Below are 12,984 nucleotides of genomic sequence, written 5' to 3'. Positions count from 1 at the left end.
TTTCTTCTTTCCGCTAAGGCCAACACATTCTTTATGCTAAGCTAGGCTAACATTTCCCTTTGCTTTCAGTACTTATGCTAAGCTAGGCTAACATTTCCCTTTGCTTTCAGTATTTATGCTAAGCTAGGCTAACATTTCCCTTCGCTTTCAGTATTTATGCTAAGCTAGGCTAAAGCCGCCGTGGGTCCAACATGAATGCGATCGTATCAGTGACTCATTGATCGGAGGTTGTTGAAAGGTTTATTGACTTTACATAGACCGTCATATCTGGTAGTGTCGATTATAAAACAGATGTAAAACATTAGCGGCGACAGGAGTTGAAGCGGCGGCTGTGAACGGGAACGCGGCGTGCTGCAGCAGCACCGTCGGCTCCGGCTCCGGCTCCGGCTCAGATCATGGCAAAGTTCAACCACTGCAGTAAGAGAAACACAAAACCGGCCGTCAGTCTCCGGCTTCACGCCTGCAGACGGACCGTCGCTGCGTTTTCGTTCTCACCTGCGTGAAGTCGAGTTCGATGGAGCCGCTCTCGTGAGGGTCGAGCTTCTTAAAGACCTCTGAGGAGAAAGATGGACGGACGTCAGTTTTTCTGCCGCATTTTAAGTCGCGGCGACATAAAAAACGCGGACGCTCGTCAAACACTGTGGCGGGCGAGCTAGCCTCCTCGCCGGCCCGTTTCTGTTTTCAGTTGGCGAAGTGAAGCGCCGACTCACTGAACATCATCTCCAGCCTCATCAGACAGCCCACGAAGTTGTCGAAGTCGATGGTCATGTCGGGGTCCGAGTATCGAGCCACCAGCAGCTGGTAGATGTTGTTGTTGAGGGTGAAACCTGGAGGAGGAACGCAGAAGTCACCGAGGAACCACTAATGGAGCTAGCAGCACCAACATGCTAACAGGGACACCGAAAAACATCTAGCTTCAGTCTGGACGTCAAGTTAAAATGAACTCAACTCAATGCTAACACTGCTAACGATGCTAACTCTGCTAACACTACTAACGATGCTAACACTGCTAACGAACGATGTAACGTACCATCTCCATCAGTTCACTGACAGTAAAGTCCAGACAGCAGCAGAGAGAAACGGATGCATTGTTTTAGTGCTGAGAGAGACAAAGACAAGATACACGAAGAGACGAAGAAGAGGAGGAAGAAGAAGACTAGCTGGCTGACTAAACAGGGTTCAGAAGTGACACACATGAAACACGTGTGCTCAGATTCAGTGCGACTTCAATTTTCTGACGACATCATCATCTCTGCTGATAACCAATCAGACAAGGAGTCTCCTCTGACGTGGACCAATCACAGTAAACGTCTCGTCTCTGTGTCTCCTGTAAAAACAACGGTTTGTTGGAAGCTGCAGGAGTTCGACGTCCTCTCGGGTTAGAGCGACTCCTCGTTTCACCGAATCTCTGCACCAAACCACATTCAAGAAACGAGCGATTTTAACGAGCGCTCGGAGACCAGCAGACGGGAAACTGGACGGGCTTCCAGTCCTGTAACAACAACAACAACAACAACAACATGTGGAGGAGGTCAGAGGTCGTTCAGACACCGACCTGCATCTTTGAAGGCGACCCTCATCTCTGGCGTGCTCATCGTCCCGGAGTTATCCGAGTCGTTCTTCTTGTAGATCGACTGCGCGCACACACACACACACACACGGGAAACACGCGTTCGTACACGTCCGTAAAACTCATCGGAGCGCGAGCACACGTTTTGGATTCGGGGGTCAAAGGTCACGTCTCACCAGGTATCGCTGCACCTTCTTCCACAGCGTGGCGAACTCCCCGAGGCCGAGCTTCCCGTTCCCGCTGTCCTGCTGCGGGGGTTAAAGATCACAGTGTCGCCACGGCAACGGGCTTCTCATTGAAAACGGAACACAACAACGCGACGTCGGTCAGGACCGAGCTGAATGGAAGGATACGTCCATCAGGTTCACCATTATCCTGCAGGTGTCCGAGCTGAAGCCGTCCGTCTTGATGTCGGTTCCTGTTGAAAGAAAACAGGACGTCAGACGCGCAAAGCACTTCCTGTTCCTGTTCCTGTTCAACGTGTCGAAGCCTCGACTCACGCTTGGCGACGATCTTGTTCATGATGGACTTCAGCTCCACCGCCGAGATCTCCATATCCTGAAACACAACCAGAGAGCGGCCCATCAGCTGCCTGACGACAACGCGCGTCAGGCGGTGAATCACACTTCCTGTCAGCACGTTTATGTCGAGAACAAAAGGTCCGGTTTCTGCCCCGTGTCACAGGTGTATCTCGGGTGTGTTTCAGGCGTTTCAGCCGTGTTGGCATTCTGGGTCAGAGCGGCTGACTCCACAGAAACGTCTCTCCCTGCGTCGCCATGGCGCTGCCGCTGAGTGACGTGTCTTTGTGTATCAGCTGGATGCGTCAGATGACCGTCAGTGACTCGTCCAGTTGATCAGAGTGAACCAACTGTAATGGAGGGCAACTAGTTCACCTGGACACTAAGCCGCTGGCGCTGATTGGCTCTCGACACACAGGAAGTGATGTCACACCCCGCTGTGAGGGACTTACGTCTCCGGCGAGTTTACAGAAGAGGCCTCTGAATCCTGCGTCCACCTCGTCGTCGGACACCGTCTCCTGGAGACAGACACCATGGCAACGATCAGAACATCAACCACATTTTCAACACGGCAAACTGAGCTGAGAGGAGATGAAGCAGCAGCAGATCATCATCATCATCATCATCATCATCATCATCATCATCGGAGTCCATTCACACTGACACCAAAGGATCAATAATCCAGGTATTAATGCACCAATAATCTGAATATTAATGCACGAAAGTATCAATAATCTGAATATTAATGCCCCAACAGGAAGTAAAGGAAGCGTCACTCACATCGTCAAGCTCGGCGTTGACGGGGTCGTCACACGGTCTGCCGGGACAGAGACACACAAACGTTACAACACATCTGCTCTCATTACATCAACAATGACACAGGAAACAGGAAGCAGAGTCCAGGTCCCAAGTGTCCCCCCCCTGTCCCTCCTCCTCAAGGTCTTACTGGGTCTCCGACTGCTTCTCTGAGAACACGCGGATGCAGAAGTCCCCGTTGAGATTTGGGTCGAAGGTGGACGGGACGACCAGGTACTCTCCGGGCGGCATCTTGAAGCGGGTGCTCACCTCCCGCAGGTTGATGAAGGTCTCTGACTTCGCCGTCTGGGCGTGGGTCAGGAAGAAGTTCTTGTCCAGGTGCACCTGCTGCTTCCCGTGGAACTGCAGGAGAACAGATCTTTAGAACGGTTCTGGCTCTGAGCCACGCTGCAGGTTTCAAACTACAAACCTTCAACTCATTTCAATCAGCAGTTTGAAATGAACGTCCACGACACGTTCAGTCCACTTGTATTTTATACCTCACTGACATTAAGAAGTTTGAGAGGAAGGACTGATGGTGCGTTTAATGACTGTCTAACATCTGAGCTTTAGAGGGAAACTGTTAGCTTAGCTTAGCATAAAGACTGGAAACAGAGGGAAACTGTTAGCTTAGCATAAAGACTGGAAACAGAGGGAAACTGTTAGCTTAGCTTAAAGACTGGAAACAGAGGGAAACTGTTAGCTTAGCATAAAGACTGGAAACTGAGGGAAACTGTTAGCTTAGCATAAAGACTGGAAACTGTTAGCTTAGCTTAAAGACTGGAAACAGGGAAACTGTTAGCTTAGCTTAAAGACTAGAAACAGAGGGAAACTGTTAGCTTAGCATAAAGACTGGAAACAGAGGGAAACTGTTAGCTTAGCTTAAAGACTGGAAACAGAGGGAAACTGTTAGCTTAGCATTAAGACTGGAAACAGAGGGAAGCTGTTAGCTTAGCTTAAAGACGAAACAGAGGGAAACTGTTAGCTTGGCTTATTTTAGCGTAAAGACTGGAAACAGAGGGAAACTGTTAGCTTAGCTTAAAGACTGGAAACAGAGGGAAACTGTTAGCTTGGCTTATTTTAGCGTAAAGACTGGAAACAGAGGGAAACTGTTAGCTTAGCTTAAAGACTGGAAACAGAGGGAAACTGTTAGCTTAGCTTAAAGACTGGAAACAGAGGGAAACTGTTAGCTTAGCATAAAGACTGGAAACTGAGGGAAACTGTTAGCTTAGCATAAAGACTGGAAACTGAGGGAAACTGTTAGCTTAGCTTAGCATAAAGACTAACAACAGACAGTAGGTAAAACCAGAACACCCGACAGACAGCGTGAGCAGCGACTCAGTGGTCTTCTGATTTTTAAACAAGATCACAAACAAACAGGAAACATCTCGGTGGTCTGTTCAACAGAGGCTCTTATTGTGAAGGCCGTCACTCAAATCATTCAAATGACTGTAGTGTTGAGGCGTTTCCTGATATCACCGAAGCATCACTGCAGGTGAATGTAAAAGGTCAGAGGTGTCCTGGGAGGGCAGAATATTTACACCTTTAACCTTTAACCTGAGGGGACAAAGGTTGAGGCTCACCTGTTGTGGAAGCTGAAATAAAAAAAAGAAGAGAAGAGGAAAATGAGTTTGAGCAACAACAAACACGTTCAGTTGTTCTTGAATGCGTTAAGAGCTGAAACGTCTCCATTGCTCACGTCGTAGATGGCGAACCCGACCGTGTGCATGTCCTCCCCTTGTTTACGCAGCTTCCGGCGGTTCTTCTGGATCAGACCGACCACAAAGCTGCAGCCCACCTCACCATCATCGGGGTCATCGTCTTCCTCCTCCAGCTTAATCACAAACTGAGGGTTCGTCCAGAACGTGTCTGCAGGAACAACAAGAACATTTAAATCTCCGGTCAGACATCCCAGAAACTGACCCAAAGAACCCTTAAAGGGGAGGACAGAACCTTCCCGAGTCCTGCTGAGGTCCCGTCACATGGAGACAACCTACATTAGATCTGAGGAGCCTTCAATCAGGGCCTTTCTTACTTATAAATCCTTTTACCTTCAAATAATAGGAATGTACCTTTTTTTGTTTTTACGTTTATACCATTTCACTAGACCTTGTACTAACAGTTTATTAGACTCTGTATTAACAGTTTATTAGACTCAGTACTAACAGTCCATTAGACTCGGTACTAACAGTCCATTAGACTCGGTACTAACAGTCCATTAGACTCGGTACTAACAGGGGTGGTTCCTGCAGCCTCCGGCCGTGGAGCCTCTCCTCCAGGTGCCATCAAACTTGCTGACGCTCCAGTGTTTGACGGAGTCATCGTCGATGGCGTCCGGGGTCAGCGTGCACACCTCGACGCGAGAGTAGTTACGCAGGAACTCGTTATAGGACATCCTGCAGAGTTAAGGAAGAGAGGAGGTCTCACTCTGCAGCGACACACAAACAGGAAGTGTGTAATGGCACTGTTGTTCCTACCAGAACTCTCCGTCTTCGGCGTTGGCATTAGGACAGTCTCCCTGCACGTAGTTCCACTCAGATGACCTGCCAGAACACAAGAACAACAGACTGTCGAAGATATTTTAACTTCTGGTTGGTGCTACTCTCCCGGTGCTCATCAGTCCTCCAGTCCGTGTTTACCCTCCTGATAGTTTGTACGAAAAGTGATTTCTAAATAAGGTTTCATTAAATAATTGGTCCATTGATTAGAAAACGTCATAAAATGTACGACGGGTTTAAAGAGTACGTTCAAACATCGATGCAGCTGTTGTTGTCTCAACAGTTCTCATGTCCCCTCGTCTGGTTCAGTAGGTTTTTGATGAGTCCTGCTTTAAAGGTCTCGGAGGTTCAATTGGTCTCTGAACATGAGAGGATTCTGCAGGACGACGGACAGATGACGGAGCAGCTGTCGGGGTTCTGCTCGGTTCAGTTACCCGTCGCTCCAGGCTCCGGTCCACTCCACCTGTCCCCACGGGTTCCTCATCCTCACCAGCTTCTCCTGGCGGCCCCGGTAGTTCACCTGGAAACCAAACAGACACATCTTTCATCCTGCTGCTGTTCCACATCGTCACCGTCACATTGATGTTTTCAGACTCTGACGTCACCTCCACGGCGCCGGTCAGCGAGTAGGCGTGGCCTTTGACCAGCTTCTGACGAGTCACGGCCTCAGAGTCTGCGGCGCTCGTGATCTACGACACAAAAACATCGCAAATCAACACAGATTCCATCTGCACCGAGCAGAGCTGACCTTTGACCTTTGGTTTCATCTTCATCACATTGACTGAACAGGTCTCACGTCGATGGAGCAACCCAGCAGCGCGCCGGCCTCCAGAGCCTTCTTGATGATCTGGAACAGGTTGGAGGGAGGTTTTCTGAGGTCGTAGTTCTCCGCGATGCCGCCGGTAAAATCCTCGAAACCCTCGGTGGTGGAGCCGCCGGAAAGCGCTTCATAGCAGCCGTTCACTCTGCACACAGAGGAGGAAGCTGTCACTCAGAGCAGCTACACCCGAAGAAAACCTCCACCTGTGGCAGCTGAGTGCTCCACCCACACAGTGTTTACATCCTCCAACCACAGTGTTTACATCGTCCACCCACAGGTGTAGCCGGGTGTAGGCTGAATTGAAGTTGGTGTAGTTGCGTGTAGGTGGGTGTAGGTTGGGTGCTGTGTGTAGTTGTTTGTAATTGGTTGTAGATGGGTGTAGTTGGGTGTATTTGGCTGTAAGTGGATGTAGTTGGTTGTAATTGGGTGTAGCTGGGTGTATTTGGGTGCAGCTGGCTCTCACTTGGCGTAGGCCTTCTCCAGCAGGGCGCTCCAGAACTCCCTTCCTTCCGCCGAGTGGACGAACATCAGCTCTCCATCTTTGACCGGCAGCCGGTCGTCGATGACGACGTCCACCCACTCCCCGAACTGCCAGAACTACGGACAGCAGAGGAGACACAACGCAGACATTTACTTTGAAGGTCTCTCCGAACAGAATTCTACTTCCTGTTTCCAGGTTTAACGGACAGCGTGGAGCAGCTTCATCTTTTGGTCCAAACCCGGAGTCTGCAATGAGCTCAGTTTTAATGAGGTCATTAAACAGGGAAACATCTGTAAACTCTTCTACGATTTGAAACGTATCACGTTAGGCATCAGTGAGAGAATTCAACACGATGTGGGCGACATAAAGAAGAAAACAATCGTTACTATTGTTGTTTGGACAGAGCGGTACCTGTCAGTCTGAATCTAACTGGAGACTTAATTTATCATGAAAATGATAGCTGCAGTTCTCCTTCTGACCACCAGGAGCCCCTAAGTTTCCTGTAAACCACTAGCTGTCTGAGAACTGGTATACGAATACAGTTCTATTGATTTAATGTTCGTCATGGAGACAATAATATAAAACACTTCTTACCTGGAAGTGGAAGATGCCGGCGTAATCGTCACCAAAGCCCTGGTCGGTGGGCACAACTCGGGCCATGACATATTCATTCAGGGTCAGGGAGGCGATGGCCGCCAACAACCAGCAGTCACCTGGACAGAAAGGAAATACTCGGTAACACCAAAACAACCAAATCTGAAGCTTCACTACTGCCCCCGACAGGCTGCAGAATTCATCAACATCTACTACTGCCCCCTACAGGCTGCAGAGTTTATAACAAAAGTATACAACTGCCCCCTATAGGCTGCAGAGTTTATAACAAACATCTACTACTGCCCCCTACAGGCTGCAGAGTTTATAACAAAAGTATACAACTGCCCCCTATAGGCTGCAGAGTTTATAACAAACATCTACTACTGCCCCCTACAGGCTGCAGAGTTTATAACAAAAGTATACAACTGCCCCCCTACAGGCTGCAGTAGTAGACCTTTGTTATAAACTCTGCAGCCTGTAGGGGGAACTTCCAAACATCTACTAATGCCCCTGAGCCTCTTTTATCTCTTTGTTTTGATTCTGTTAGGTTCAATCTCAGCTGTTTTAACTCAACTCCACCTGCAGGTCGTTTCTCTGTTACATTCGATATGAACTGAATCATCAAAGTTAAAGTTTAAACGTCCTTTTTTATTAAATATGTTAACACTTGAAAACATGCTGACCCCTAATTAGTGCATGTAAATATGTATCACGATTCTTTCTAAATGGAGACCCGCCCTTTTCAAACTTCTGAAAAAGTGCTTAGAAGAAAACCACAAAAGCATCATGTGAGGTTTCCAAAAGCGTCCTGAAACTATCAAGTCACACTGCCTCTTCGTGTTCAGAGTTTGTTTGAGCCTGTCGTCGTGTTCAGGAGGAGAGACGCTCTCAAAGCCCAGAGAGCAGCACACAAACCTCTCAGTGTGTCTTTAAACCGCCTCTTACCACAAACATTCACCGATATGCTGTTCAGAGGACGTCCCACACGGCTCTGAATTCCTGGACTGACCAACTTTAACTCAACACGCAGAAACAAACATGTTCAATTAAAGTGTTTCTTCATGTGAATAAAAACTGTTACACAACCAAGGCATGGCGCTGACTCATCCACCACAACACAGGGGCGTGTGTGTGTGTGTGTGTGTTTCTGTCTGTCTATATTTTTGGGGACTGCACAGATGAGGACATCGTGTCCAGTCCTCACTGGGACAGACTTCAGCGACAGTTTAAGATTCAGACCTGGTCTCAGGGTCTAGGTTCTGGACTCTGTGATTTATTCCTGTCCTCACAGCGGCAGAAAAACATAAGTGTCTGTGTGTTTGTGAGGGTGTGCCCTCACTGCCTAACAGCTCAGACCTTCCCTCTCCCTCTCTCTCTCTCTCCCTGATAGGTTTGATTTTATGGTTCTCGCCCTCCAACAATAGCTGCCAGGCTTCCTGTCCTGCTCAAGCCAATCAGAGCGCAGTGTGTCGGGCGCCTTATAATCACAGCTTCAGCTGCTTCACATTAAAAATGTTCTGCAGCGGCGAGCTGACACACGGAAGCCTCACGAGGTTCAGCGATCACGTGATGTTCAACAGACCACAACCCCAACACCACCCCACCGATCCGCCACCCCCCCCCCCCAACACCTCACCAACAAATCTCATCTGTTTCAAACTCGTTGGTGTCAGACATTTCATTCATGACCTCTGAGCTCCAGAATACCAGATAGACTCACCCGAGCAATTTCTACCTGTCTGCACATAACCTGCAGCAATCAGCTGACTGTAAGGCGTTCAGGGATAGTCTGTGCTGCGTTCAGGGACAAGAAGGAAACACTCACCTAGACCTCCCTGGCAAATGTCAGTCCTGTTGGCTCCGCCCACAATGAACTCTGGGTTAGAGACCAGCTCCTGATGGAGGTCAGAGAGAGTCAGAAAACAACAACAACAACAACAACAACAACGACATGCTCTGATCCCCCGGGGATCAGGGGCCCAGGAGGATCAGGATCCACCTCAGTCTGAGTTATGGTGGTACAGTTTCCTGTTTAAACGAATCACCACAGCTTCATCTCTGAGCTCATCTTTGTCAGTCAGCCCCTCCTCTTCCTCTGCCCTCCACTTCCTGCTTCTGAAACCGCTCAGAGTGACGCATCTGTTCATTCCGAACATCTGCAGACTCTCTCTGAAGAACTGGTAATAAACTGCAGTCTGACATTTTAGATCAACAGCAGGGTTCCTAAAATCACAGATATTTCCAATGGACTCTGGTATGCGATGAACACAGATGACTGATGTTGAGGAGCTGCAACTCATCTTTCCTTCATGTTTACAGACTCCGTTATAATTATAATAAGTTCTGAGGAAGTGATGAAGCCTGATGAAGTGATGAAATGATAAAGTGATGAAGGTCTGATGAAGTGATGAAGGTCTGATGAAGTGATAAAGTGATGAAGGTCTGATGAAGTGATAAAGTGAGGAAGGTCTGATTAAGTGATGAAGTGATAAAGCGATGAAGTGATGAAGGTCTGATGAAGAGATAAAGTGATGAAGTGATGAAATGATGAAGGTTTGAAGCTCCAAACTGTGTTTTTCCATCACTGGAGGGGAGGGAAGGGGGGAGGGGGAGTTTGGCAGCTACAGGTATCCTGCTGCCAACTTCCTTATCTAGCACACCAAAAAAAAACCTCCAGTTACGGTCCGGTCCGGTTCTTACCTTGGGTCTCTTCCAGGTGACTCCGCGGGTCTTGGACGAGCTGCGGCCCAACTCATTGAAGCCCAGAGACTCGGGCGCAGCGGGAAACGTCGGGTCGCAGAACAGCTGCCCGGCGGAACTATGCTGAGCCCGGAGAGCCGCGAAGTTCTGGTTCAGGTACCGAATCGCGTTGGCGTTGGTACCGAACCCCGCAGCCAGGGCCCGTTTCTTGGCCAGAGTGGACGCCACGCCGGACATGATTAAGGTCCAAAGTTTCAGGCTGGAAAAGTTTTCTCAGAGTCAGAGATTCAGAGCATCAAACCTCCGCCCAAGGAGGAGGAGCCAGGGAGCTGCACCTTCTCCGGAGCGCCTCCTCCCGATCAGACCCGGAGGCATATCAATTTATACAGATTCTTCATGTCTGTGAGGAGACCGCCTGCAACCGGAAGAAAACCGAAGCAACCAAAAGTATGTGGACAGTTTACAGAGAGCAGATCTTCATCTGTAGTCTTCCTCAGACAGACACTCTTCATCACCACTGCTTCCGGCCCTTCAGACAGTCACACGTCCAAATGTCTTTAAACTACAAAAAAGGTTTTAAAAGTCAAAATGTTTTAAATGAACCAAATATATGGATATATACTGTACTGTATATACTGTGCAATTTATATTTTATATATTTTACTGCTATTTTATTGCTTTTCTATTATTCTATTATTATCTTATTGCTTCTGTATGCTGCTGTAGCGAAACAAATTCTCCTCGGGGATTAGGTAGTTACTTTATTAATCCCCGAGGGGAATTTTTTTTTAATAATTAATAAAGTAACTACCTAACCTAACCAAACAGTTGAATCATCTGACACCATCAGCTATGGGCTATGTGGGCCCCGATCGGCGTCTGAAGGCTCATTTAAAAAAAAAAAAAAAAAAAAAAATTATAAATATAAAATCTGGTGAAATCTTCTCTGGACCCTCTGCAATTTGCGTACCAGCCTCGTGTGGGAGTGGACGACGCCATCATCTACCTGCTACAACGAGCTCAGTCACACCTGGATGGAACCGGTGAATCTATGAGAATCACTTTCTTTGATTTCTCCAGTGCATTTAACACCATCCAACCACTGCTGCTGAGTGAGAAGCTGCGGGTGGTGGGGGTGGACACGCCCACCGTCTCCTGGATCAATGACTACCTGACAGGCAGACCACAGTTTGTCCGTCTGGGCAGTGTGCTGTCTGATACGGTGGTCAGTGGTACTGGATCTCCACAGGGAACTGTTCTGTCTCCCTTCCTGTTCACCTTATACACAACTGACTTCCAGTACAACTCAGAGTCCTGCCATCTGCAGAAGTTCTCTGATGACTCTGCAGGAGACTTTGTGGAGTGGGCAGGAAGGAATCACCTGCTCCTGAACGTGGCCAAGACCAGAGAGATGGTGGTCGACTTCAGGAGGAAGGCGACGGCTCCACAACCGCTGAGAGTTCTGGGAGAGGAGGTGGACATGGTTGAGGAGTACAAGTACCTGGGTGTGTCCATCGACAACAGACTGAACTGGAAGACCAACATCAATGCTGTCTACAAGAAGGTGATGAGTCGACTCTTTTTCTTGAGGAAACTTCGATCCTTCAATGTGTGCAGCATGATGCTGGAGATGTTTTACCAGTCTGTTGTGGCCAGTGCATTGTACTTCGCTGGGGTCTGCTGGGGGAGCAGCATTGGAGCCGGTGACACCAACAGACTTAACAAACTGGTTAAGAAGGCCGGCTCCATCATCGGCTACAAACTGGACAGCCTGGAAAAGGTGGTGGAGAGGAGGACGCTGAACAAACTATTGTCCATATTGGATAATCCTGTCCACCCTCTCCACCACCTGCTGCAGGGACAGAGGAGCACTTTCTCTAAAAGATTCCTCCAGCTCCGCTGTCACAAGGACAGATACAGGAGATCATTCCTGCCCACTGCCATAAGACTTTACAATAACTCACCTCTGGCAAAATCCATCATCCAACAATAACACTGTTGACTGTGTTTCTTGGTTTGTTGTATATAATATATATAGATATATACTGTACTGTATATATATATATACATATATATATGTTGACTGTGTTTCTTGGTTTGTTTGTATATAATATATATAGATATATAATGTACCGTATATACCGTGCATTTTATATTTATATTTTCTACTGCTATTTACTGCTATTTTATTGCTTTTCTATTATTCTATTCTATTATTTTATTCTATTATTTCTATTATTATCTTATTGCTTCTGTATGCTGCTGTGGCGAAAAAATGTCCCCTCAGGGATTAATAAAGTAAATACCTACCTACCTACCTACATAAAACTAAAATTTCTCAGTTTCAACATCTGGTTTGTTTTCATTAAATATTTATTTGTTTACATGATTTATAACTCATCACACTGTGTTATTATTTACATTTTACACATTGTCACTACTGTTTAACAAACGTTGTTCAGACGAAATGTTTACAGTTCATTTATACACTTTTTTAAGATCTCAAAGTTCTATCCAAACGTATCCGGTTCTGGAACATGTTTATGAACACACACATGTAGATACTGAGTGTGGCCTCTGGAGGGGAGTGTAGCTCCACCCACCTTTCACCTGAGCACAGGTGTGATACAGAAGTAACCTGACCTGGGGGTCACACACACACACACACACTGTAGCTGTGGAAACATCCGTTTTTTCTGAGAGTATTTAATAGAACCGGACCCGGACACCCCGGTCCAGGCTGTGTTTCCGGCCTGAGGGCTGCAGGGTGGAGACATGATGCATCCCGCAGGAATGAAGCAGTTGGAAGCAGCAAAACCTCCCATCCTGCCTTCACAATAAAAGCATAAATTAACATGAACAGTTTAATTATATAAATGATCTCAGTAATAACATTCTAATTTAAAAAAAATGGAACCACATAAATCATAAATCAAACAGATTTAAATAATTTAAAAAAAACAGAAACTAAAGTATAAAACCACAGAACAGACAGCGTTCATTAAAAG

The 12,984-nt window shown here is 47.3% G+C and overlaps 1 protein-coding gene across 1 annotated transcript; it reads right to left on the bottom strand.

Annotated features, from left to right (window-relative positions):
* Positions 1-221: 221 nt before the first annotated feature.
* LOC138634890 (calpain-2 catalytic subunit-like) lies at positions 222-10,268 on the bottom strand. The gene is made up of 21 exons (XM_069722092.1): positions 9,977-10,268; positions 9,102-9,171; positions 7,277-7,395; positions 6,665-6,798; positions 6,178-6,346; positions 5,987-6,070; positions 5,816-5,901; positions 5,361-5,426; positions 5,119-5,279; positions 4,583-4,752; positions 4,467-4,478; positions 3,035-3,246; positions 2,869-2,905; positions 2,541-2,606; positions 2,071-2,128; positions 1,924-1,988; positions 1,747-1,815; positions 1,556-1,634; positions 711-827; positions 496-554; positions 222-412 (listed from the first exon to the last, which is right to left on the bottom strand). The coding sequence occupies exons 1-21, from the start codon at positions 10,211-10,213 to the stop codon at positions 389-391; spliced, it is 2,094 nt and encodes a 697-aa protein (XP_069578193.1). The 5' UTR covers positions 10,214-10,268; the 3' UTR covers positions 222-388.
* Positions 10,269-12,984: the final 2,716 nt, after the last annotated feature.

The sequence above is a fragment of the Brachyistius frenatus genome, unplaced genomic scaffold (genome assembly GCF_029030835.1).
Source record: "Brachyistius frenatus isolate BFR_SWC_R1_liver_20210118 unplaced genomic scaffold, ASM2903083v1 Contig_281, whole genome shotgun sequence".
Taxonomy (NCBI): domain Eukaryota; kingdom Metazoa; phylum Chordata; class Actinopteri; family Embiotocidae; genus Brachyistius; species Brachyistius frenatus.
Note: the sequence above shows the minus strand (reverse complement) of the source record. Positions and strands in the feature narration are given on the sequence as shown.

Excerpts from the sequence above, each read along its gene's own strand:
- LOC138634890 (XM_069722092.1), bottom strand. The coding sequence starts at position 10,213 with ATGTCCGGCGTGGCGTCCACTCTGGCCAAGAAACGGGCCCTGGCTGCG. Across the intron at positions 5,280-5,360 it reads GCCGAAGACGGAGAGTTCTG|GATGTCCTATAACGAGTTCC; the intron begins GTAGGAACAACA and ends TTAACTCTGCAG. Across the intron at positions 1,816-1,923 it reads TAATGGTGAACCTGATGGAC|GACAGCGGGAACGGGAAGCT; the intron begins GTATCCTTCCAT and ends CCCCCGCAGCAG.